General features: G+C 41.1%; 1 protein-coding gene and 1 long non-coding RNA gene across 2 annotated transcripts in view; one reads left to right on the forward strand and one right to left on the reverse strand.

Moving 5' to 3' along the window:
* Positions 1 to 8,027, forward strand: part of LOC126088753 (fibroblast growth factor 8) — a 170,255-nt gene extending 162,228 nt beyond the window's left edge. Inside the window, exons 4-5 of the mRNA XM_049906861.1 lie at positions 3,086 to 3,192; positions 5,577 to 8,027. Coding sequence (XP_049762818.1) covers positions 3,086 to 3,192; positions 5,577 to 5,879 — 410 coding nt within the window. The 3' untranslated portion in view covers positions 5,880 to 8,027. The remainder of the gene's footprint in view (positions 1 to 3,085; positions 3,193 to 5,576) is intronic.
* The window catches only part of LOC126088769 (uncharacterized), a 1,027,531-nt gene that overhangs the window by 334,812 nt on the left and 667,549 nt on the right, over positions 1 to 25,170 (reverse strand). The gene's annotated exons all lie outside the window — the stretch shown is intronic.

Below are 25,170 nucleotides of genomic sequence, written 5' to 3' on the forward strand. Positions count from 1 at the left end.
ACGCCTAGTCTGAGCTCTTAGTCCGAACTGCTTACATTTAAACAATAATATAATAATGACTAGAGACAAACAGCTGTAACCTTGCCTTATTTTACATGTTCATCTCAGCCATATTATTCTCTTACCAAGTTAATATAGCACTGTTCGGTGTAAGAGATTCCACATAACTGGAGACACACTAATCTTACTTGGCAGCGACTGAAATAATTTCAATAATGTTTGGTAATTCTTCTCGTGACGGAGAGAGAGGGGGGGGGGGGGAGGGGTTTCTTTGCTATGAAGTCAACAATTTTAAACAGTAATATAAAATAAAATCACCATTTTATGCAAGACACCTCTTTTTGTAACAAAAAAAGGTGTCTTGCATAAGGCGGAACTTCTCATCCCATATTCATAGCAAGCACGGACACAACAAGAACTGCACCACAAGATGATTACACCATTTTATGTTTAAATGCTCGGAAATTTGTGATCTCCAAGTCTCTGAACACTCATATACAGAATTTACGTAAAATCTGACAGGAACATTACAGTTCGGCCAAAAATATAATATTGCATGTTATCAATTTTATACCAAGTTTCAATTCACTCTGATAACATAAAATGAACTAAACATTGCTTATAATTGTTGAACTACAGGCACACTTGAAAACGTGTGAATATAACAACAGTAACTCTAAAAAATGAAGGGGACCTGTGACGATTTTCCGTCAATGGCTGCAGGTTCAAAAAATTTGAGAGCCGCTGGTGTAATGTATACACAGTGATTATAGTTTCACGTGAAGAAGAAATTGCGAAGAATGGAGAATTAGATAAATGATACGGTTCAGCTTTCCACTGACAGATATATTTGGTAAAGGATGCGCATGTACTTGTTGAAGGAATCACCTGCAATTGGCCAGAAATAAATTACATGAACAACAAAAATTTTACATCTTACTTGTTTTTTCCGTACCTTAATGATCATGCCATCTCACTCGGTGAACCACCTAGCACTAACCTGCAGTAATTTAATTAAATTACAAAAAATGTAAATCATCCTCGCTCTTGTTATAAATATCTTAATGATTATGTTACGTTATTCGATATGAAAAGCCGGAAAGACCACCAGTTTTTATTTCTCACATCAAGGTATGCTCATCATCAGTATAAGGCAAAGTCATGTTCCAGTTGGAGTTTCAGAACATGGTATCAGAAGAACAGTATACGCCCTGATGACAAGCGCCTCAATGCACGACTATAAACTATCAGAGAAGCTAATAGGTATACTTATCTCTACCTTGAGGCTCAGTTTTAACACATAATCTTCGAACCATATCGTCAGAACTCCACGTTTTCCTCAAGCGTAGTTCATAAATCAATTCTCCCCACGGCTGACAGCTTGAGACAAGCAGCGTCACTCGGCAGCAACACTGCAGCGAATACAAATAAATTACGGAATCGAGTGGATGTAGTATACCGGTAATCATCACTACTTCATGACAACATTGAATCATAACAGCGTACTGGGACTGTAAATTCAGATATTAATTTTTCAAAAAAAAATTGTTATTGTTATGCTTGTTTACTGCTGTTCCTGTAAGCTGCGTACGTCGGGAATTCAGATTTTTTTCTTTGGCCGAAATCGTACCTCTATCCGATTGTCGTGATTCAGTTTCCTGTGTTTTTTCCTTGTAGGGCACAGGCGGAAAACGAAAAGTTCAACCACTCCAGAATTCAAACACCGTCTCTGAATACTGATATGGATAATTTTCATGCACTGTGAATGTACAGGAGGAGGAGGAGGAGGAAAATTCATATCTCCATCATGATACAGCTTTCCTGCAGGTTCCCTAAAAAGATGTTTGTATCGTCATGTCCTTTCATTTGTTAGCTTCCTGTATTGAATACTCAGTAGTAGTTTCATAGTGAGGTTACCAAATGGAAAAAAACGACAACAGTATAAAGCAGAATATGTTCTCTGAGGAAAATTAGACGAGAGAGTTGCCAGTGTCGAACGACCCTGTCTCGTCCTGTTTGGCTCTCCGTGAAGCCGATAAAGGAGTGTTGGGGGGGAATGTCTCAGGCTACCTGACGCGATGGAGTGGGTTCCACTTAGAAACTGCCTCCTCTGATATCCTCCTCGCTCGCTTGTCAGCTAAAGTATCGTATTTTAAACGTGTAATTTTCGTTCTAGCGTCTAATCATGTCTCTTCCTCTCCATTTAAAATGTCTCTGAATCCTCAAGAAGGGCCGGCCGGTGTGGCCGTGCGGTTCTAAGCGCGTCAGTTTGGAACCGCGTGACCGCTACGGTCGCAGGTTCGAATCCTGCCTCGGGCATGGATGTGTGTGATGTCCTTAGGTTAGTTAGGTTTAAGTAGTTATAAGTTCTAGGGGACTGATGACCTCAGTAGTTAAGTCCCATAGTGCTCAGAGCCATTTTAGCCTCAAGAAGGGCGTTTTCTCCTCGTTTGGTAACACACACGGTAAAGGAGACACATTCAGTACACCTATGGTTAGCTCTGTTTTAGCCAATTTTACTACAGGAATACCAGGTTAGAACGCTGCACTGCGCTATTAACAAAAAAATGGTTCAAATTGCTCTGAACACTATGGGACTTAACATCTGTGGTCATCAGTCCCCTAGAACTTAGAACTACTTAAACCTAACTAACCTAAGGACATCACACACATCCATGCCCGAGGCAGGATTCGAACCTGCAACCGTAGCAGTCGCGCGGTTCCGGACTGAGCGCCTAGAACCGCGAGACCACCGCGGCCGGCTGCGCTATTAACAGATTAATGATAAGACTGCAGATAAACGTTGATTTAGGAATGAAAGAGATAAAATAAATGATCAGGTATTGTTGACATGCAAGAAATTACCTTTCTAGGATGCAACCTTCTTGGTGTTAAAACTCTTGTTTCTCTGTACAAGGTTAAAATACTGTACGAAGCCAAATTTGTTTGTGAATTCAAATTGCTACTGATTACACAACATTTTTAAATGATATTTCAAGTCTAAACTCTGTACATGAAACTGTAAAAATTCAGTTATATTACATGAGATTAAGGCTTATAATTTTTATTTGTTTCTCTGTTTCAGAAAACCTGAGTATCAGCTCACTGAACCTGGACATTGCTTTGAAGATATACGGTGAAGCGTCAGGAATGTACCTCTGTTTCAATAAGAAGTGGAAACTGGTTGGAAAGGTGGGTACATGTACGTAAATGGAACTTCATAAAAAGAAAGTTCTATTAACAGAATGCAAGTGGATTCCATTACTAGTTTCTTCGGTAGCTGTTATGCAGTACACTTTTCAACAAAACGTATTACTGATGCTCCTGCAAATGGATGCAAAATCGTCAGAATTACGGTGTTACTTACCATTCCAAACCCATTAAAACAGTGATAATTTACCATGGTCTCCTACAGTCTATCCCTCACGGTTATTGCCACTTTGGTGCAATTTATTACACGATAGTCAAATAGGGGAGAGGGTTATACATTGGGAGATTTTTTAGACCTTCGCCTATAACCAGCTCTTTAATGGAAGCCGAGTATGTTGTTCTGTTTTTCACTTTTTGAGTTCTGCAGTCTTTTTCTGAAATTACGAAAAGCACTCCAAGTACGGTTTTCCAAATGTGAGAAAATACTACAAGGTCGGACTATATGGGCTGCTTATGGCGGTCTGTAATGCACAGTCCTTCATGTGATCCTAAAATCGGTTACTATGTTGAAACAAGGATGGTACATTTTCCTGAAGGTACACCACTATCCCCTACGGTCTGACTAGTTTCATGCGGTAAGCCACGAATACGTCTCCTGCGCCAGTCTCTTCATTTCAGAGCAGCACTTGCACTAAGCGTCCTCACTTATTTGCTGAATGTCTTCCAAACTCTGTTTTGCCCTGCTGTTTTTATTCTCTACAGTTCCCTCTGGTACCATGAAGGTTACTCGCTGATGCTTATCATCCCGTTTCTTCTTCTTGTCAGTGTTTTCCATGTATTCCTTTCTTCGCCGATTCTGCGAAGGACCACCTCATTTCTCATAGTTCCGTCTAATTTTCAGCTTCCTCATATAGCAGCATATCTCACACGTTTCGATTCTCTTATCGTCCCGTTTTCCCACTGTCCATGATTCACTATCATACAGTGATTTCCTCCAAACGTATATTCTAGTAATTTCTTGCTCAAATTAAGGCCTATCTTCGACACCAGCGGATTTCTCTTGGCCGGAAATGCCCTTTTCGCCTGTGTTAGTCTGCTTTTTATGCCCTCCTTGCTTTGTCCGTGATGGGTTTTTTGATTCCAAGGAATCATAAATCCTTAAGTTCGCCTACTTTGTGACCACTAATTTAGGTGTTAAGTTTTTCGGTATTCTCATTTCTGTTATCTTTCATTACTCTTTTCGTTGTATAGTTTAGTTTCAATCCATATTCTGTGCTCATTATACTGTCCATTCCACTCAACAAATATTGTACTACTTCTTCACTTTCACTGCGGATAGCCATGTATCAGCGAATCTTTGATATCCTTTCACCATAAATTTTAATCCCACGCTTGAACGTTTCCTTTATTTCTTTCATTGCTTCATCGATATATAGACTGAACAGTGAAAGACTGCACCCCTATCTTCCTCACTTGTTAACCCGAGCACTTCGTTCTTGGCCCTCCAGTCTCATTCTTCCCTCCCGGTTCATGTATGTATTGCATGTCAGCCGTTTTTCCCCGTAGCTTGCTCCTATTTTTTTCAAAATTTCGAATTTCTTGCTCCATTTCACATTGCCGAACGAATTTTCTAAATCGACAAATCCTATGAACGTATCGTGATTTGCTTTCATTCTTGCTTCCATCATCAAGCGCAAACTGAGAACGCCTCTCTGGTGCCTGTACCTTTCCTAATGCCAAACTGGTCGTCATCTAACAGGTCCTCGATTTTATTTTTAACTCTTCTGTATGTTATTCTTGTCAGCCTGATTGTCCAATAGTTTTGGCACTTACCTATTTGTTTTTGCTATCTGCGAAATTGCCTGGATGATATTTTTTCCAAAAATCTGATGGTACGTCGCCAGTCTCATAGATTGTACACGCCAGCTTCGAATAGTCGCTTGGCCCCCATTTCCCCAAATGATTTTAGAAATTCCGTTGGGATGTTACCTGTTCCTTCTGCCTTATTTAATATCACGTCTTCGAGAGTTCTTTCAAATTTCTGATTCTGATACTGGATCCCCTACGTCTTCATTAATTGATTCCAGTTTCGTCTTCTGTCAAGTCATCAAACAAGTGTTGCAAGTGGTCTTTAAGTAAACGTAAAATAGGAGAAGCCATAGCTTCAAGCAGCAGAGGAGATGAAGCACAATGGGTTTGGAATTGGTGATTTTGAAGGCAGCCATAATGAATTCTTGGTACTTTATACTTGATAAATTGGTAATTAGTAGTTCTGCAGTTTGTTTCGTGGATATATCATCGTGACTTAATTTTTTTTGTATTTGTTTTTTCCAATTCATATAATTCTTAGGCTGTTTTCACTAAGTGTAAACGACTTTGGGGCCTGCCTACTGACCTCTCATCAGGCCTATTGTCTCATTCCACAGAAAAAGTTTGTGAAGAAACGCTGCACGTTCAAAGAGACGCTGTCGCAAGCATACACGCAGTACCAGTCGGCGTTCCACAAAAAGCGCTTCATGGGCTTCACGTCGAAGGGCAGGCCGGTGCGCGGTGCGTGCGACGCGACCAACAGCCGGCGCCGGGAGTGCGGCTGCTGCAGCCGGAAGCGGGGCTGTGGTTCCTCTTTCATGTTCCTGCGGCCGGGCAGCAACAGGGACATCGAAATACACAACGACAAGATTCGGCACCATAAACGGCATTCGAGTCACAGGCAAAGGCCTTCGTCTTGAGCGTCGCCGATCGCCGAGTTCGCCGCCGCAGCAACAGCAGTCGCAGCAGTCGAACCCTCACCGTAGCAGCAGCTTTACTGTGTATCCGCCGCCCACGCTACGCCCCCCTCCGCCGCCATTAGTCTGCGCCGACGATACCAGTCATGGGACGCATCTGTGTACTGAGTATGGCCCTATGCGGTTACCGTTATCCGAATCGGTAAACACGTAGAAATCGTGTAAATGGGAAGAAACGTATGCCATAAATGAGAACCATTACGACGTATGCCTGCTTCCCAGAAACGTTTTGCAGCTTTGAATATTGCTAACACTTGGTGGCCCGACTGAATGCTTCATTACTCCGCCCTTCATCCCCCGCAGAGAACAGTTTGAAAATTCATAATACGCTACGGAATGCAGCGGGATGGGAACTGTCTCAGTGATGACAAGGAACAATAAAGTCGCTAAACAGTCTATTATATTCCTATAGAGCAAACACACATTTAGGAAGTCGCGTTCAAAACGTTTTACTATTGACGTGGTAAAATGGCATCAACAGCGACCAATGAGCAGTCAGCAAAAGACTTGACATAATAGAATTCTGCTGAAATCAGCGCAACATCGAAGAAACTGATCTGAGAACAATGCCGAGAGATCTGCATTACGACATGGTACCAACTGCAACTAAGTTGCACATATGCACATAATTAACACGAATGCCCCCGTAAATTGCCAGTTCCTTAAACAGTTTTTGTGTCTCATTGTAGAGCTCGCTGCTTCTTGAGTGTGCTTTCGGATTAAATAAATAACGTGAGTCCAACGAGCACTTGCTCGTAGCAAAAGGCTGAGATATTGGGATTGACTGAGGGAAAAAAGTCACGACTTTCTCAAAGAGTAGGACACTTATTTCTACAGTTGTTGTGAAAAATGGAGCAACAAGAACTTAATGAGTGTTGAGTGTAATGCCATGATTGTATGTTTGTTATAAAGTAACTGCAACGTTTGCACAGACTTGCGTAAAGTGAAACAGATTTTCTTAACATGTTATTTTCAGCCGGACGCCACATTTCCATCAGACTTTTCACTGTAGATTTTGTTAGTAATTAAGAACGTAGTTGTCAGTATAGTGCTGGTAACTTAAAAGTTCGGTTCAAGATGTACATGCTGTCGATTTGTTGTCTCAAGTGACCCTAAGAGGGTCTGTTATACATTCCATATGTTTTCTAATACCGAGTACATTTCTGTTGTATTATCATATTTGCTTCATTGACACATTTTCTGAACGTATATAATAGGAAAACTCGTTACTGATAATGCACACAAGTGGTTCCTTGTTATTATTTATAATGACAGAAAGTGTAATATTTATAATGTGTACCTCTATACAATTAATTGATGGCAAGATGTAGTCGCCTCTGTACCTGTAGAATAATATTGGCTCTGACTCGAGCAACCACCAAAGCAGCTAACACTGCATCATGGCTACCCCCTATTCCATGACAGGAGAACATGTATTACATTTTCATTCCATTTAAAATACCCAGACAATTGAGATAGCAGCACATGGGCATAAGAAGCTCCTGAACTTCTGTTTGGCACTACTTTCCACTAGTTCACATTGCCTGATATTACTCTCAGAACAACTGTAATGTAACTTTGAGTTAAACAGTAAGAATCCATAAACATTTCCCATATGTAAAAAGTTATTATCAAAGAGTGTGTTAATGAAGAAAGACTCATTAAATCAGTTACCTCTTCATGCAAAATAAGTTACAAATGTTCCACATGGCTTTATGTCCAAAAATGTAGTAAAATCACAAGATGTCAGTAATTGTGTACATGCTACTACCAGTAACCGCTTTTCTTTCTATGGACACTCATATCAGTACACATTATAAGGAAGATATGATGAGCATTAATGTCTTTTCTTGTGTTATGAAATGCTGTTGTCCTCTTTAGGTGTTTGTTTTTATTTAGGGAATTGAACTTTATTGCATACACTGATTTTTTTATATCTAATGAATAATGTAACTTTTTCAATAATGTTGTAGCGTAAACCACACAGGTATTTCAGAAGGCAAAACGTGACTAAATTTCATAAATAACTCAAGCAACCAAAGCTCAGATGTTCAGGAGAAAGTAGAAGAATCTCTTCCCCCCCCCCTCCCTTCTCCCTTCCCCCCTCCATCCTGCTCAACAGCACCAACAAGTTTTATTTGTATGCAAAATAATACAATAACACTGTTTTGAGTGTGTCCCTTGCGAGACAACAGTTGATTAATATAGGATGAAGTGACACATCCAATTTCATTACTGACTTGTTCTCCACTTTAGCCTGACACATAATATCATCAGATTATTTTTTGTATCAGATTGCACAAACTTAGAGATGTGACACAACATCTGCACATCATGTCCATGTCCAAGGAGAATACTGTGCATGAATGGAAATAAAAATATTGTAATGAAAAGCAATATATGATCTGTGTAATTTAGTAATTGCTGTTAAGCGTTAGAGCTGAATGTTGTGTGTCTATTTAAATGTTAGTAGCAGTAACAAGGTGTGTTACATAAATGCCTTGCTTGTATGTGCTAATGTGCCTGAGCTATGCAAGACTGTCTTCACAGTAACTAGATGCACTACTGTTTACAACACACATGTGCCAAACATCGTTAAATGCTTAATTTAGAGTTGTCATTTTGTACAAATCATTTTTTCACGTTCAGCGTATTGATGTGGCGTCCACATTAATGTGGCCTATATTTAATAATTCTGTATCAGAAGAAGCACTTCAAGCATTCCATAAAATATAATGTTCAAATTATTAATTTAAGTAAACAAAAGAAAACTTGTTTTCATAGACCAAAAAGAACCACCCTTTTTAAGGCATTTTAAACTAACACCTTCTAAAATTCATTTACTTTCCTGTGTGTTTTACTTTGATGAGGATCTCAACTGATTGTCAGTACAGCTGTACCTGTGAAACTATTTAGTAAGGAAAATTAGTGGCAAATAATTTTGTTTCATGTGCAAGGAGCTAGGAGTCATCAAAAGCATATGCTGTATGAAGAAATTGTGTGCATTTTGATGTTTTCGTTGCTTGATATGCATCTTATGTCAGAGAAATGATACCTCTGTTCACTTGCAGAAAAAATATCAACAATATTGACACTGTACATTCTGATAATTTGTAAGATCCTCAACTCACACTTAAAAGGATTCTGATAATCAGATATGGATGGGATGACGAAGTTCCTACCATTTTACCTCATGTAAAGAAAGAAAATTCCTTGTCTGTATCCTTCATGCTGAAATGTTTTCGAAAATCGCATTATTGCGTAAGTAATTAACATTTTGAGATACTGTTTAATATAAACACGTTATAATTGTTGTAACGTAAAGTAACATGTCAGTGTAACTTTCCATTAACTCGAAGTATTATCAGGAGGACGTATCCCCAGTCTTATGATATATTTTGCTTATGTACATTCTGGTGTAGCTTCTGCTGCTGTACATAACTGTATATACAGAGTTTTAATACACTGCCTTATTTATTGAGATTTTTTTGTACAATAAAACTGAAGCTGCACGAACGATATTTATATTTTTTTCTGTTTTTCCCAACGCCAGTTATTATGCCACCATGGATAAGCTATTCAAAATAAGCAGAAGGTAATTTTTATTTATTTTTCTAAATACACTCCAAAAACTTTGGTTCTAGTGCTCCACTATTACTACTACTGTTAACCATTGTACAAAATTGTTCAAGATAATAGTACTCTGGTCTGAACTTTATAAACACCCTTGACAAAAAATTAATGTCCCCTATTAGGATACAGGGCACTAATACCAAGTAACAATGTATCTAGCCCTGATAATGGCCTCAGTTCATTGATGAAGAGTCTACATGTTTTTGGAGGAATGCCTTGTCCAGATGATAAGAACTGTTGACGATTGGATCCTGCAGAGCTACCAAATTGTGGGGATATTGATTGCTACACTTTATCCTCTGCTCGCAACAGTACCAGACTATACTGTGAGATTAAGACTGGATGAATTAACAGGCCAATCAGGGTGTGGCATGGTGCTGTGAAACCAGAAATTTAGGTGGGCACCAGTCTGAATACTGTTGCTGTAATCTCACAAGATAGGGTGTCCAAGGCTTACTTACCATGATGTAGAAGAAAGGGCACCTCGTGGACAAGTTGAAAGACACATACTGGTTGTTGTTTATGATAACTTAAATGAGTGGGCCCAAGTCATGGTACAAGAAACTTTCCCATAACATCATAAAAACACATTGTGTAACAAGGCAGAGTGTTATGCTCGTTCTAGTAGAAACATTGAACAATTGGATTTATATACCATCAAATTGGGCAAATTCATTCATGATGTGCGTCATGTGCACATCCCAAAACAGAGGCTCTATACTGCCACGTCGACCCTACTTTGCAACTCCACTCAACCAACTGGCACATGCATGCCACTTCACATGCAAGACTCACACCAGTGACGAAGCGTCGCATGACTACCTGCTACTAATTCTGCATCTTATACATTGCTCCATATACATTGCTCAAAAGCGCCAGTGTGCTCTTTGAAGGGGTGACATTTTGTCCAGTGAGTCTTCTACAACAGCAACAATTTCTGAAATAAAAATGACTATCTCACTAGTCCTTGAGAGATGTTTATATAACATTTAATGTTGTAAATAATTTTGGTCGTTTTGCAAAACAGGTTACTGAAAGTCATGTTTAAAACTTTTCTTGAATATCACCTATGTAATTACTGTGACTAAAACTAAGCATTGTTGGAATAACATTTAATAGCTAAGTAATACACTACTTTATTTAGCTATTATTGTGCGTTACACACAGTATTCATAGTTCACTGTTAACACCATCTATAGTCAAAAGAAGAAATTCGGAGAAAAGTGTTAACATACAAAGAGGAGGAGGAGAGTTTGATATACGCCGTCAGTGAAGTTGCTGACAGGAATTGGTCTTGATTTATGGAAACGTAAAGTAGTACTTTCTTACGGCGATTTGGAGCTTCGTGAAGTACATAAATCAATAAAAAATACGCCAACCAAAAGGCCTCCAGCTAGCTTTAAACAGTTAACGCATTACATTCTTATTTCTGCAACCAGGATCTACACTTTGGAGAAAAGAATGAGTCAATTAACGGAGAGAATTACATCTCCGGCTGGATATTGCGCAATTAAATGAAGGCAAAGAAGACATGGAAGAGATGATGGGCTGATGGCGCACGTGGCATTTCCAGTAAAATAGACCCATTTCCCATAGCATTTCAAAAGAGTGTTGAAGCAGATCTGTAAGTAACTTCTAAATATTGATTTTATACGAGGACTAAAAGGTTGCCTTTGCCACCTAAGCAATTTATTGCATCACATATGCCGAAAAAAGTACTTTTTATTTCCACTGAAGAAGACTTTAAGCCAAATTATGAAGCTGAAAAAGTACCTACGGGGTAAAGATGTACATAAAATATGAGGACGAAGGTTGATATTCTAGAGACATGAGTTTAAACTTCCATAGGCGAGAAATTCATGAGGGATAGAACACGAGCTGAGCTTTGACAAAAATGGAAAAAAAAATAATCGTTGTCTCCTACGCAAAGGAACCATCTCCGCCTTTGCCTTAATCCATATAGGGAAGCCATACTCTCCGTCCAAACAGGCCTCGGGAGGCCCAACGATACTGGCCGACCGCCGTGACATCCTCAGCCGGCATGCGTCTCTGGGATGCGGATATGGAGGGCCACATGGTCACACGTCCCGGCCGTTGTCAGTTTTCGTGACAGGAGCCGCTACTTCTGTCAAGTAGCTCCTCAATTGGTATCACAAGGGCTGAGTGAACCCTGCTTGCGAACAGCGCTCGCCACACCCAGATGGTTATCCATCGGAGTGCTAGCCAAAGCGCAGATAAGGATTTGAAATCAAGTTATCTCGGTCGGCAACCAATGGAAAAGTGCATGGCATCTGTAAAGGAAACCGCCCAAAAGATTCTAGTGCGACCAATTCTAAAGTCCTGATACGGAACTTAGAATCCTTATCAAGTTGTATGACAATACACAGCGAACAAATTCACAGAAACCTTAACCACTGCTCAGTTCATCAGTACTGTTCACAAGTGCCAGTGAAACATAACGATCCACAACACAAACGCATTCATTAGTAATTCTAGTAGCCAGATAATGCTGCGATCTCCTTAAATTTTACTACCCGTGTAACACACGCTAAGGGGCAAAACGATACAGAAATGGCAGAATTATGGGAGAGGATAATTGCGCCAATTCGTTACGATGATTAATTACCCAAGAATATAATAGATCCCCTGTGAGGAATACAGGGTGCACATAAAGTACGGGAACGCTTTCAATTATTTATTGCCCAAAAACCAAACATTGTACAGATATCATATATATGTCATTTTGAAGAGAAACCCAGGTTCTTTTTTCATGTATACCGGCGCAGCGTAGTTTGGTAATTTGCCGAAAGTCAGCGCTAGTCGCAAACATGGCGAGCTCAGGTGCGGAGCGAGTTTTCTATGTGTTGGAGTTCGACAACAACAAGTGTGCTACAGCTGTTCAACACATGTTTATAACCAAGTACGGTAAGAAGACACCAACAAGGAAGGCCATTTACTACTGGCACAACAAATTCGTTACGATGGTTTGCTTGTGCCCGGCAAAGAGAAGCGGTCGTCCCAGTGTGAGTGAAGTGAATGTGGAGCTCGTACGGGAGACATGTTGCAGAAATGGCTGATGCCTCAAATGCAATCGGACTCTCCGTTCATCTTTCAGCAGGATGGGACTCCACCCCATTTTTTTCGTGAAGTTCGTGAGTACCTGAACACAGAGCTGCCGCATCGATAGATCGACCGCGCTACAGAAGGGGACAGCTGTTTCATGAAATGGCCTCCACGGTCACCAAATCTCACTCCGTGTGACTTTTTTCCGTGGGGACACGTTAAAGATCTGGTGTATGTACCGCCTCTGCCACGTGATGTCGCAGAGCTCCGAGAGAGAATACGAGAATTGACTGCCACAGTTCTCTTCAAAATGCAATATGTATGACATCTGTACAATGTTTAGTTCTTGTGCAATAAATAATTGAAAGTGTTCCCGGACTTTACGTACACCCTGTATTATAGGAGGCCACGCTTCTGCGTGATGCTGGATGGGGTCCGCCTTGCAGACAGCGAACGCGACCGGTGCGTATTGCGAACTGCGGCGCGGCGGGCCGGGTCGGCTGCGGTTTGTGGCTAGCCGCTGCCACTCGACACTCCGCCGTCAGCTCCGGTGACTGTGCACACATAAATGATCTGCATGGCAACAGGAGGAGGCCTGCTTGGAAAATTCCACGTTTTTATAAATTTAAAACAGATGTAGAAAGTAATCTTCCTATTGACGAATCCAGTCCTTTGATATGGCAGCCATAATCTTCTAGAGACACGTGCGTAATATTTTTAAATAAACGGTTTATGGTGTAAGTAACAGGCAGAACATTACACTAAGTTGTTCAGCTAATTCACAACAGTCACTATATCATTTTCATAGGAAGAAATTACAGAGGGTGTTCCTCAGTGTCCTATACTGGGCCCACAACTGTCCTTTTTTTTAAAGCTAATCTGCTGGATACCTGGTCTGTGATGTACTCTAGTAAATGTGATACTGGCACGGAAAGGAATTAAATGTGCATCTTTAAAAGTCTCTAACAGTTTGCTCTCAGATAAAATGCATGAAAGGAAGCACCACCCTTTTCAAATGAAGAATGATGTTTCTCCTTTACAACGTTTTCTATACTGTAGAAGAGTTCTTGTATAAAAATTAGTAATCATCTTGAAAACTATGTCTTGCATGTAGCCATACAAATAGACATTTTAAGAAGTATTTGCAAGTTCTGATGAACTGAAACAAACGTGTATTGTGATTGTTTATGGAGCTCGTAACTAAAAACCGCAATCCGCTGAAACGTTGACGCGATCTTTCCTCCAACAGACATGCCCAATCACCAGGAAAGCAGGTAATTGTTGAAAGGATGCAGAGATCGGTGCGCACTCTACAAAATATTTATACTAAAACATTCATAAGTAAGAATTAGAACAATAAGAGTAGAGAACACAATAATTGTACGCTAATGTCAATAACAGGAGGATTAAGGTTCAATGTCTAAGATCTAGCAGTTCAGCGTGTTCAACAAATGTGAAGATTTTTCCTTAACGGGATGCATTACGTACTACACAAACTAGTAAGTGTTAACCACAAGATAGATGACATACAACTATGTCCACAATTGAAACCGAACAGGGCTAGAGTTGCCTGCACGTGACACACACGCCTGGGAGTGACGTGGGGTACTCACTACACAAAGGTTCAAGAGCTTTTCTGGTAATGAATCCCATTGATGCGGGAGACCTCTGCGGAGGTATGGAACATCTGTCACAGCAGCTGTCCGAATGGTAGTATGAAACAATCTTTCACAGAACTGTCTGGATGATACGCTAACTGAATGAATCACAGACGAGCTCTATGGCATTAAAATCGGGAGGCCTCATTGGCCAGTGCATGCTGTGGTTAATCTTCATCTGCAAGAAATCTATCTACGAGAGCAGTTTCACACGCTGAGAAATGTCATAGTTATCCCAGCTACATCTGTGTTAAGGGTCACACATTTTCGTAGTGGTGTTCCTGATGTGTGTACCTTAAAGTGTTAACAACGAAAATCTAGACTTTCAAGATTGTTAAAAACTGTTTATGCCGACACCAATACTGTAAATCATAAAAACCTGAGACGAGACTCGTTCTGCAAAACTGCACAGGCTCATATGTTTACACCACATTCCTCAGTTCTTTCATCAACCAAGGGTGAACGTTGTTGACTGCACTACTGTGAATGGAAAAGGCTGCTGACCTCCTGGATCTCCGACGCATAGTTCATCGGGAATATGCAACACCTGAGCAGCTATGCAGTCTGATGAGAATTCCCTTGCTGACATCTTGGTGGGGGTTGTTTGGGGAAGGAGACCAGACAGCGAGGTCATCGGTCTCATCGGATTAGGGATGGGCGGGGGAGGAAGTCAGCCGTGCCCTTTGAAAGCAACCATCCCGGCATTTGCCTGGAGCAATTTAGGGAAATCACGCAAAACCTAAATCAGGATGGCCGGACGCGGGATTGAACCGTCGTCCTCCTGAATGCGAGTCCAGTGTCTAACCACTGCGTCACCTCGCTCGGTCTTGCTGACATCGTTGCATTTCATGGAGTATTTAAAGCCAGACATTAGTCCCGTTGTGGAGTTACGTCTGTCCTTTGTACAAGGAAGACAACACAAGTGAAATGTGACAGGGTATGTGGAAAAATTGGAATCTAAAACTTCATTACAGTATCTCACAGACAATATTATTACCAACGGCAATTTTTTTTCGGTTCGTTGAATATTATAATGGAAACGTACAACGAGCTTCTTCTCCTCATTCGATACGTCTAGGCACAGTTTCATCTCTAGTGCTATTCTCTTCGTCTCATAGTAACGCCTAAATCAAAATTATTGTTTATACAGCTGTAATGTTGTCCATTTAGGAAGTGATCGATAAATGAATCAGATCTCTGAATGAGTCTAGACAGTATTTTAGTGACGCCAAAGGACAATGTATCTCATGTATGTCTCACCCTTAATTCAAATATTTTTTTTAAATTTCTTGTAAAGTTTACTAAATAACGTCTAAAACATTGCTTTACTAGAGACGATCCTAAGGCGAGGTTTCTCATACGTACGTCAATTTCTCCCTTTGGGGAAAATTTATGGAAAACAGAACGTAAGAGTTGCGTTCTGATCAGAAGTATTACTCTCTTCCCTACACTCAGAGTTGAAGAACCAAGTGACAAAAAGAAAGAAAAGTATACGGAGTCCGCGAAACTTTCGTCTGTGGTGTATATGACTGTAGTACATCAACGTAACTGTTAGTGGAAAATAGATTCCTACTAACCATTAAATTGATGTGACGTGCTTCATATGTATAGGCAGCACCACAGAGGACAGCTTCGCGGACGTCGATGGTTTTGGACCTTTTACTGAAGTACTCGTATAACGACAATATTCCGTAGAAATAGTGAAGATGGTGGACTGTACCACCGAAACCGGTTGCAAATAAATTAATAGTAACGCATACAGCTAAAGGTATTATCATTATTACACATACAGGGTTTACCACTCTTGACAAATACTGGTTAGTATTGAACGTCTCTTCAGCAATTACCAGTTGTTAAAGCAATATCAACCAACCCCGGAGAGGTATAGCATCGATCTCATCGCCACAGACAGAAGGAAGGTTCGTCGCTGCACTCCACAGAATGCCAATGATTGAACGACTCTCAAAGTCCGAAGAATGGTGGTAAGCTGTACGTGCACATCCTCTAGGTATGGTTCGTTGTCATTTCCACCTAACAGCAATGTTAGACATACCCAATAGCCTCGTGTATTGACACCGTTCTTCTCCTTCGAGACTGGATTTTTTTTTTTTTGTACTGGAAATATTTTTGCATTAGAACGAAATTTTAACCAACAGATCGCATAGGCCTGTAATTAAAGTTTGGTTGCATCCGTAAAGGTATTCAACATGTAGGACTTCCCATTTTCGTGACCTTACGAATAATCCGGTATTAGTACCTCATTTACGTAGCTTATTTTCTAATTTACCATGACACGAGTTTTAATTTATACTACTATAATAGTATGTTACGAGCTGCCAGTACATGTGTGGTAGTTGTTTTGTTTTAATTTACCGCCGTGTTGGATTTTACAGAAAATTATTATTGGTGCTTGTGTATTTTGTGTATACGTGAGAACAACCATACATTTGACAAAGGTATCTAAAGCCTCTATATCTCTCATAGTGATGTGACAGCATAAATGCATCATGAGGAAACTATAACTGCTAACCTCTAAAAAACTTACAAGATGGCGTGAAAAGCTTGCTATGTCTAATAAGGCGATAGTTCAGTACTGTTCTATACCACTGCGGCAGTTTAAAAATTTACTCATGGTAGAACTGCTATTACCAAACGTATCGTTAACTAGATACGAGTGTTATTCGTACAATAAGTTCCGATTCGTGGCGAAATTGGAACCTGTGTGAAAATCAGAAACGTGTTTTTTTCTCACCACTTAGCTACTCCTTCCACCTACTTCTCTCATAGTCGTCTCTCATATTTAGACATTTCTCATAGTGTTAAACCGACTTTACAATACTCTCGTCATATAAGGTAGCGCCTGTGTTTCCCGGCAGCTCTCTACGCTGGTATGCAACTCGTTGTTTGTGCCAAAATGTTGTCTTAATAGCCAGCGGTTCATGTGTGCAGAGATGAAAATTAGAGGTAGCCACGTTCCGGTTGTATGGTGGTCGATCAAAGATTACCCACGGAAAACGCTGCAGGAGCGTCTTCATTGCCTCTGCTGTGTGCGGCCGAGAACTGTCATGAAGAAGGAAATGCATGACAGATACGTCTACATCTACATGGTTACTCTGCAATTCACACTTAAGTGCGTGACAGAGGGTTCATCGAACCATTTTCATACTACTTTTCTACCATTCCACTGTCGAATGGCGCGTGGGAAAAGGAACACCTAGATCTTTCCTTTCGAGCTCTGATTTGTCTTATTTTATTACGATGATCATTTCTCCCTACGTAGGTGGATGTCAACAAAATATTTACGCATTCGGAAGAGAAAGTTGGTGATTGAAATTTCGTAAATAGATCTCGCCGCAAAGAAAACCTCCTTTGTCTCAGTGACTGCCACCCCAACTCGCGTATCATATCAGTGACACTCTCACCCCTATAGCGCGATAACACGAAACGAGTGTGGGTTGCATGAAATCAGGCGAAATCTCCCAGCATGCATCCATAATTTTCGGTACACACTACTTCCAAGGCATCTTTACGTGTTCACTGTGCTCCCAGAACTGAAAACAGCGAAGTGACGCGATCGATGGGGCATACTAGAGAGACTGGTCAACACATCTGTGCAAAGCTTCACCAGTTTTTCACAGTGGTATCTATTTCGCGACCGAGCGGAACTCAATTTCCCAATAACCCTTGTGACAAGAAGATGCTTCAGCTAAGCAAGAAGTACAAATTCTGGACTAGTAACTCATAATATATCCTACAAGTTTACTTATATGTACACTGTTCCACATTGCATAACACTTTTGGAGAACACCGAGGCAAAAAAGACAGTAGAAGTTTCATAAAGCTTTGGGTGGAGACATAATTGTTTCCAGTGGTTCGTTAGACCGCATTGAAATGAAAGGTTATGCTCAAGTTATCTGATCGTATTCATTCAATGAAAAAAACGGGGCAGTATTTGTGTCTGTTGTCCACCATCCCCGGATTTGATCATATTGAGACACAGTCGTCTGCTCTAGAAAAAAGTTAAACGATCCGTTACCAACCTATAGTTTTTTTATGAGGACTCATGTAGCATCTTATTGGTTACCTCATTCAGTACTGAAATCAATCTTTGGAGAATTCAAGCTGCGGGTAACGTGCACTGTATGACCTACAGCATATTAGGTGTAGACGAGCTAGTCCGTAGCGGTGGATGGAGAGATTAGTTATTTTTACACTGTCGAACTGAGCTACTGAAGAGCTTACCAATAAATATGTGATTATTTATCTATCAATTCGTCCTTATAGAGGACTAAACAGGAATAGCCACAAGCTTTCTAGGTTCTAGGAAGACATTTAACATGGAAGTACATAGAAAGCGACACAACAGCAGTTACTGAATCCCTGGTATCTGAAAATAGTTTGTTTATAGGTTTTATAGAGAACTGTGTACCTTGGTACGATCCTGGTTTACTATAGCAGATAATTAATTGAGGAAATATTACCTTTACGTGTGTACCGTATAGAGCACAGACATTAGTTGTTTTACGAACATTGAATATCGCACACCATTATTCTGCGAGATATTAAGTGAAATCACATTTAGAGCGCTTCACTTGACTAGACATAATTTTTCTCCAATGAAATTGTTCGAGATCCTGAAGAGAGAAAAAGTGATGCAATCATACCTGTACCAATGATTAGATCAAACATATTTAAATGCCTGACAATTTGAAATAGATATTCTGCATGGCGCTTTAAGTAATGTCCTAACGTCACCAGACGATTGAGAAAACTGACCATTCTTTCCTTCAAGCTTGGTAAGCTTTTATGAACTCTGTTTCTTTAAGTTACTTGTATCAACAGTCGTGAACATTCTACAGTGTAAAAATCCTGTTGCTGTAGACGTGCTATATTTTGCGGCAACATTCCGCTGACGCAGAGGTATTGTTCCCAGTGCTCTTAAAACTGACAATGAGTTAATATTCGCCATAGAATGTGCACTACAAACACAACAGCATAAACCTTCGCACTTTTAAGTTTAAAACCGTGTTAAGGAAAGCTTAACACGAGTCAATTCATTGACAACATCCAACCCAACATAATGACATGACTCACATAGGTAAGACAAAAGTTCCTCAACACACTCGTGACAAGAGTAAAATAACTGTCATTTTACGTCTGTGTGTAAGACAAGATTTTTACGACTGGCTTATTGATCCCCGTACATGCCATTTCGAGAATTGAGTTTTTGCAAGGTAAAATGTTAAGCAACACGAATATCAGCCAAGACATTCTAAATGATACATTCTTCCCAAAGTACAACACATAAACTTTCCCAGAACTGCTTCGTTCCGACGTTTAAGTAGGTCACTGCAATCAGCAGTCGCTACAGTCCTTGACTGTGATAAAATGCAGATTTGGAAATGGTATTTCAGAAGATAGCTCCACACACTGTATTGGCTTACGTATTTTTCTAATGCAGACACATCACATGTGAGACAATTAAAGGGCACCAAAATACGCTGGTTGACAAAAATGAGAAGCACCCAGAAGAACAGGAGGAAACGAAATGAAACTTCACGGGTTGAGGGGGAATGTGATGTTACTTCAGTGATTATAAAATCGAGTGAAATTTATAAAAAAGTTGGCAGTATGAGCTCACGTATCAGAACGACGCCAGCACTGATTCGGTTGGTAAGGGTGTCATAAAGCCGTTGTATCCACTCCAGAAGCAAGCTGGCCTATAATTGTTGTAACTGGTCATTGATATACTTGGTATTGGCACTGGCAAAGAACTGGCGCCCAAGCTAGTCCCACGCCTGAATTCTCTGGTACATTTCTCGTAATCCCTGGTGACATAAATGAAAAGATCGTGTCCCAGTTTGTTGACGAGATAATGTTAATAGGGCGCCGAGATTTCAGGTTGATATATGACCTAGTGTCCGACCGACAACATTCGTACTGACAGAGGACACCTGACTTGTTTGGATACTGATGAAAGCTGGTAGGAGTTCGTAACACTAATAAGGAAAAGGATTTAGAAGTAACAAAAACAAGAGATATATTCTGAAATCAGACTGGAACACGATACCATCACTGACATTACACATTAATAAAACGAGACGGAGAACAAGGATTTAATCATAGCTCTACACACACACACACACACACACACACACACACACACACACACACACACACGACTAAGAACAAATCGGAAAGGAAATGCTGTACCATGAGAAGAATGTCTAGGCGACAAAGGAGGGGAGGGGGAGGGGAGACTTCGATTAATCACGTTCTGCAATCGTATGGCGAAGTACGATCTCCAAGGGACCGAAATGGCGATCGATATCGAGCGATATTGCTAAGCTTTGTTCAAATGAGTGAAACATTAAATGTACGAATGCATGTGGTGAATATCTGTACCAAGACGCAGTCGTGATTGGTTCCGAGGAAGATCCGACAGAATGGGCAGATGTGGCCGTGGCCAGACCTTTCAAGGACAGGCTGTCGCCACACTCCGGCCACCTTGCGACTTCATAAGATAGTGCCCGTGCCAACCTCGTCAGAGTGTAAGCGGCTGGCGCTCGCTCGGTGGGCTGTAGAAAATGTCCACTTTCATATTGCCTCGAAGATTCTCTAGACTGGCACAGTGTCAACCGGGCTTTTTGTATTCCTATGCAACTCGCGAACAAGAAGGTCCTTCTTTCAAACTTGAATCGTTTTTATCAGCTGCCGCCGTGTCGAGTAAATAATTAACTTCTCTCAAAATGTCCGTTTGCTTCGCTGAGTGGTAACGTGTTGCCGAGCAGGCAGCGGGCCCAGGTTCGATTCCTGGCCGGGTTGGGGATTATCTCCGCTCATGGATTGGCTTCTGTGTTGTCCTCGTCATCCTTTCATCATCATCACCGGCACGCAAGTCGCCCAGTGTGGCGTCAACTGCCGAACTTCCCCGGATGTGGCCTCCCGGCCATCAATGCCACATCATTTCATTTCATTTCATTTCTCTCCAAATGACAGCAGGCGAAATCTCTTTCCAGATTTTGGTTCTGCAGTATTTCGGCAATTATTGTTACAGAGCTTTTTTTACTCTCTGACATTTGTTTATGCTCTAATTCACAGCTGAATTTTTAAGTACTTCAAAACAAAATTTATATGTGAATTATGAATACATCAGCGGGTTATTTGTCATCAAATGGTCCTGAACGGTCTTTTGACGTGCTGATTTCTACTCGACGCATCCTTTTTTTCACTCTTGTACAGCCACCAAGCACACATGATGGTACATGTCGGTCTTTGGAGGTTACATAAAATGTGATGTTACAACATGTTCCATCGGGCACAGATCAGGAGATCTTGCTGGCTGCAGGAGTATCTCAACATCACGCAGATGGTTCATACAGGCATGTGCCATGTGTGGACAAGTATTGTCCTGGTGCAGAAGGCACCACGACTCTGTCACATGAGAGGAGGCACATGAGGATGTAGGCTATCCGTGACGTACCAATGTACCATCAGTGTTCCTTCAATCACTAGCGGCTGTGACATGAAAGTCATACCCAATGGCTACCCACACCATCACATCAGGAGTAACACCAATGTGCCTCTCCAAAACATTGGAAGAATAGGTTCCCTTAGCAGGTCACCCCCATACTGACCGACAATGGTTATCCAGAGTAGTGCAGAACAGCGATTCATCGCTGAACACAATGTGTTGCTATTCATGAGCAGTCCATGCTTCCTGGTCTTGGCACCTCTCTACACGCAGCCATTTGTGCTATGGTGTTAATGGCACGGTTCTAGGCGCTCAGTCCGGAACCGCGCGACCACTACGGTCGCAGGTTCGAATCCTGCCTCGGGCATGGATGTGTGTGATGTCCTTAGGTTAGTTAGGTTTAAGTAGTTGTAAGTTCTAGGGGACTGATGACCACAGATGTTAAGTCCCATGGTGCTCAGAGCCATTTGAACCATTTTTTGTTAATGGCAGTCTACGCAGCGAAACGATAATTCTATAGTTCGACTGCTGCTAGTTTCCGCCCAATGGCGAGGAATGGCACAGAATGTTGTAGAGACTCCATTTCTTATTCTCGGATGGAAGGTGTAGCGATCCTTCCTTGTGTAATTACACGTGATCGACGAGAACTTAGATAGTGGGTATGAGAGTCTTCACATTTTCAGGTAGCCCAAAGTCAGGCCACCGCCACATCAAGATGCCCCACAACTCTGCATACTGCACGGTTCGACCAGCTGCCCAAATGGAGTCCCACAACGAGGCCCCTTCCAAACTCTTTCAGACACTGTCAACGTTGACTCACGTGAGCACACAACATCTCTGTATGCTTCAAAGTGCCACTCAACATCTGACTCCTTTCAGGGCCCCTATATGCTATATGGAGCCTGATAACAACACTAATATATCCTTGTTGCTGTTCTACCTATCAAAGAAAACTCCAACTCTTAGTCATCTATATATCCGACATTGATGTGAGAGTGTATGAAGTTAAACTGACATCTGATCATGATAGCTGGATGCTCCACTTTTTGTCAGGCAGTGTATATTGGAGCAGAGAATGGAGACGTTTCTCATCCTGTAAACACTTCTGCTCATCCGAGATATGTACCTCATCCTCTTAGCGACATATTTGTTGCCATCTGTTGTGGCCACTAACATCATCCCAGTTGTATCTTCACTGAACTGCACAGATACAAGTACCGCAGTTGCACACTTCATTGTAACACTAGGCGATCTTTCACTATTGAACTTACGTTTTTTCCATGGAATAAGAGTTTTCCTTGTTTACAAGAGTTCTGGCAACTCATTTTGTTTCAAGCACTACGAGGATAACACCATTCTGTACCAGCAACTGTTCTTTCCTGGTGTCTCAAGACATATCACGCATATCAGTAATCCGTTATGTAACCTGACATTCAGTGTCTACTCAGAAATGCGCCCCACTAAGCTACTCCTCAAAGACTTAAAGTCACTGGGAATGGTACCATCGTCTATGTTTGCGGTCTTGTTCTGCAGCAGTAACATACGTACTGGAATCTCCGCTTAATCACATCAGTCTTCGACTTTTTTAGGGGATGGTAGCATTACTTATCATTCTACTATGAAAAGAGTGAAAATTCTACGTTACCCGTGCATTCATGTGGGGTGGTTTCGATTTGAAGGTCACACCCGCCTACAATAACGGTAATACGAGGGCTGACTGAAAAGTAATGCCTCCATCTTCGTAACTCTTCAACAGTTGGCAGCATTGGTATTCGGCAGTACTGGCTTGTTCCGTAGCCTCTTCTTTTACAGCTCCAGTTGGCGGGAAGCCTTAGCATTGTACGGTTGTGTTGCTGCAGTGTAAAATATGGAACCCTGCGCAGACGGTCAGTCAACCAGATTTAAGCAACGTGCAGTTATTGAATTCTTGTCAGCAGATGGTGTCACCCCGAAGGAGATCCCATCCTGCACAGATCTTCCGATAGCCAAGCAAAGCAAAAATGTGACCCACACGTTCTTGTGAAACGCGGATTGTGCTTGCAATCTGAGTGAATCAATCTGCCAACATTTTGCTTGTGAAACTCGGTAGTTGCTGTCACAGTACGTCCAACTCTTTTGTCTCTCACGCAGGTCAGATGTTCCCGCCTGAACATCTTTAACTTACTCGCCCAACGACGCACACTACTCACATCATCACAATCACAATAAACTGCTTTCATTCTCTGATGAATCTCCTTTGAGGTGACACCTTCTGCTGTCAAGAATTCATTGATTGCACGTTGCTTAAATCGCATTGACCGATCGTCTGCGCAGAGTTCAATACATGACACTGTGACAACACAACCGTTCAATGCTAAGGCTTCCCGCCAACTGGAGCTGTAGAGAAAGGGTACGGAACAAGCCAGTACCTGCCGCATACCAATGCAGCTAACTGTTGAAGATTTACGAAGGTGGAGGCATTACTTTTCAGTCAACCCTCGTAGAAATGATGCACAATACTAGCGAATACTATCTTGAATGTCTTACACAACCATAGGACGTTTTTTGAGCTTAAGCATACTGAAGTATCTCGAGCAGAATGAAGTCCATGCGAATCAGCATCGGTTCCGAAAACTTAAGTCGTGAGAATCTAAAATTGAACTTTTCTCTCAAGACATCCTGAAACCTATAGATCAAGGCAGTCAGGTAGATGCAATAATTCTTTACTTCCGAAAAGAATTTTCTCAATATAACAATAATTCTTATTAACGAATGTCATATGGGATATGACGCGAAGTTTGTGACTTGATTGAGAATTTATTGGTGGCTGGAGAGTCAACAACAGATGCAGAAGTAACTTTAGGTATGTCGAATGGAAATGTGTTGGCACCCTTGCCGTTCATTTTATACATAAATAGCCTGGAGGACAATACTAATAGTAACCACAGATGTTTTCAGAAAATGTAGTTGTCTGTAATGAAGTACTTTCTGAAACAAGCTACAATAATTTGACCCACACAGTTTCTGATAAGATTTCTAAGTGACACAAAGATTTCAGACGTGTTTCAGGTGTTAACAAATGAAAAATTGTACACTTCACAAAACGAAAAAAACTTAGTATCCTCTTCCTACAGTAACAGTGAGTCACATCTGCAATAAGTAAACTCATAGAAATACACAGAGCCACTTTTTTTAGGGATATGAAATGGAATGATCGCTCAGTCTTAAGTAAAGCAGGTGGCAGACTTCGGTTCATTGGTTAGATGCAAGAAATAGTCATAGAGTCTACAAATGAGATTGCTCACAAATCATCCTAGGATACTGATAAATGTGTGGCACCCACACCAAAGAAGACTGACAGGGAAAACTGAAAGTACACAAAGAATGGCGTGCAAACTATCACAGGTTTGTTTGATCCGCGGAAGAG

This window comes from Schistocerca cancellata, chromosome 1 (assembly GCF_023864275.1).
Source record: "Schistocerca cancellata isolate TAMUIC-IGC-003103 chromosome 1, iqSchCanc2.1, whole genome shotgun sequence".
NCBI classification, from domain to species: Eukaryota; Metazoa; Arthropoda; class Insecta; order Orthoptera; family Acrididae; genus Schistocerca; species Schistocerca cancellata.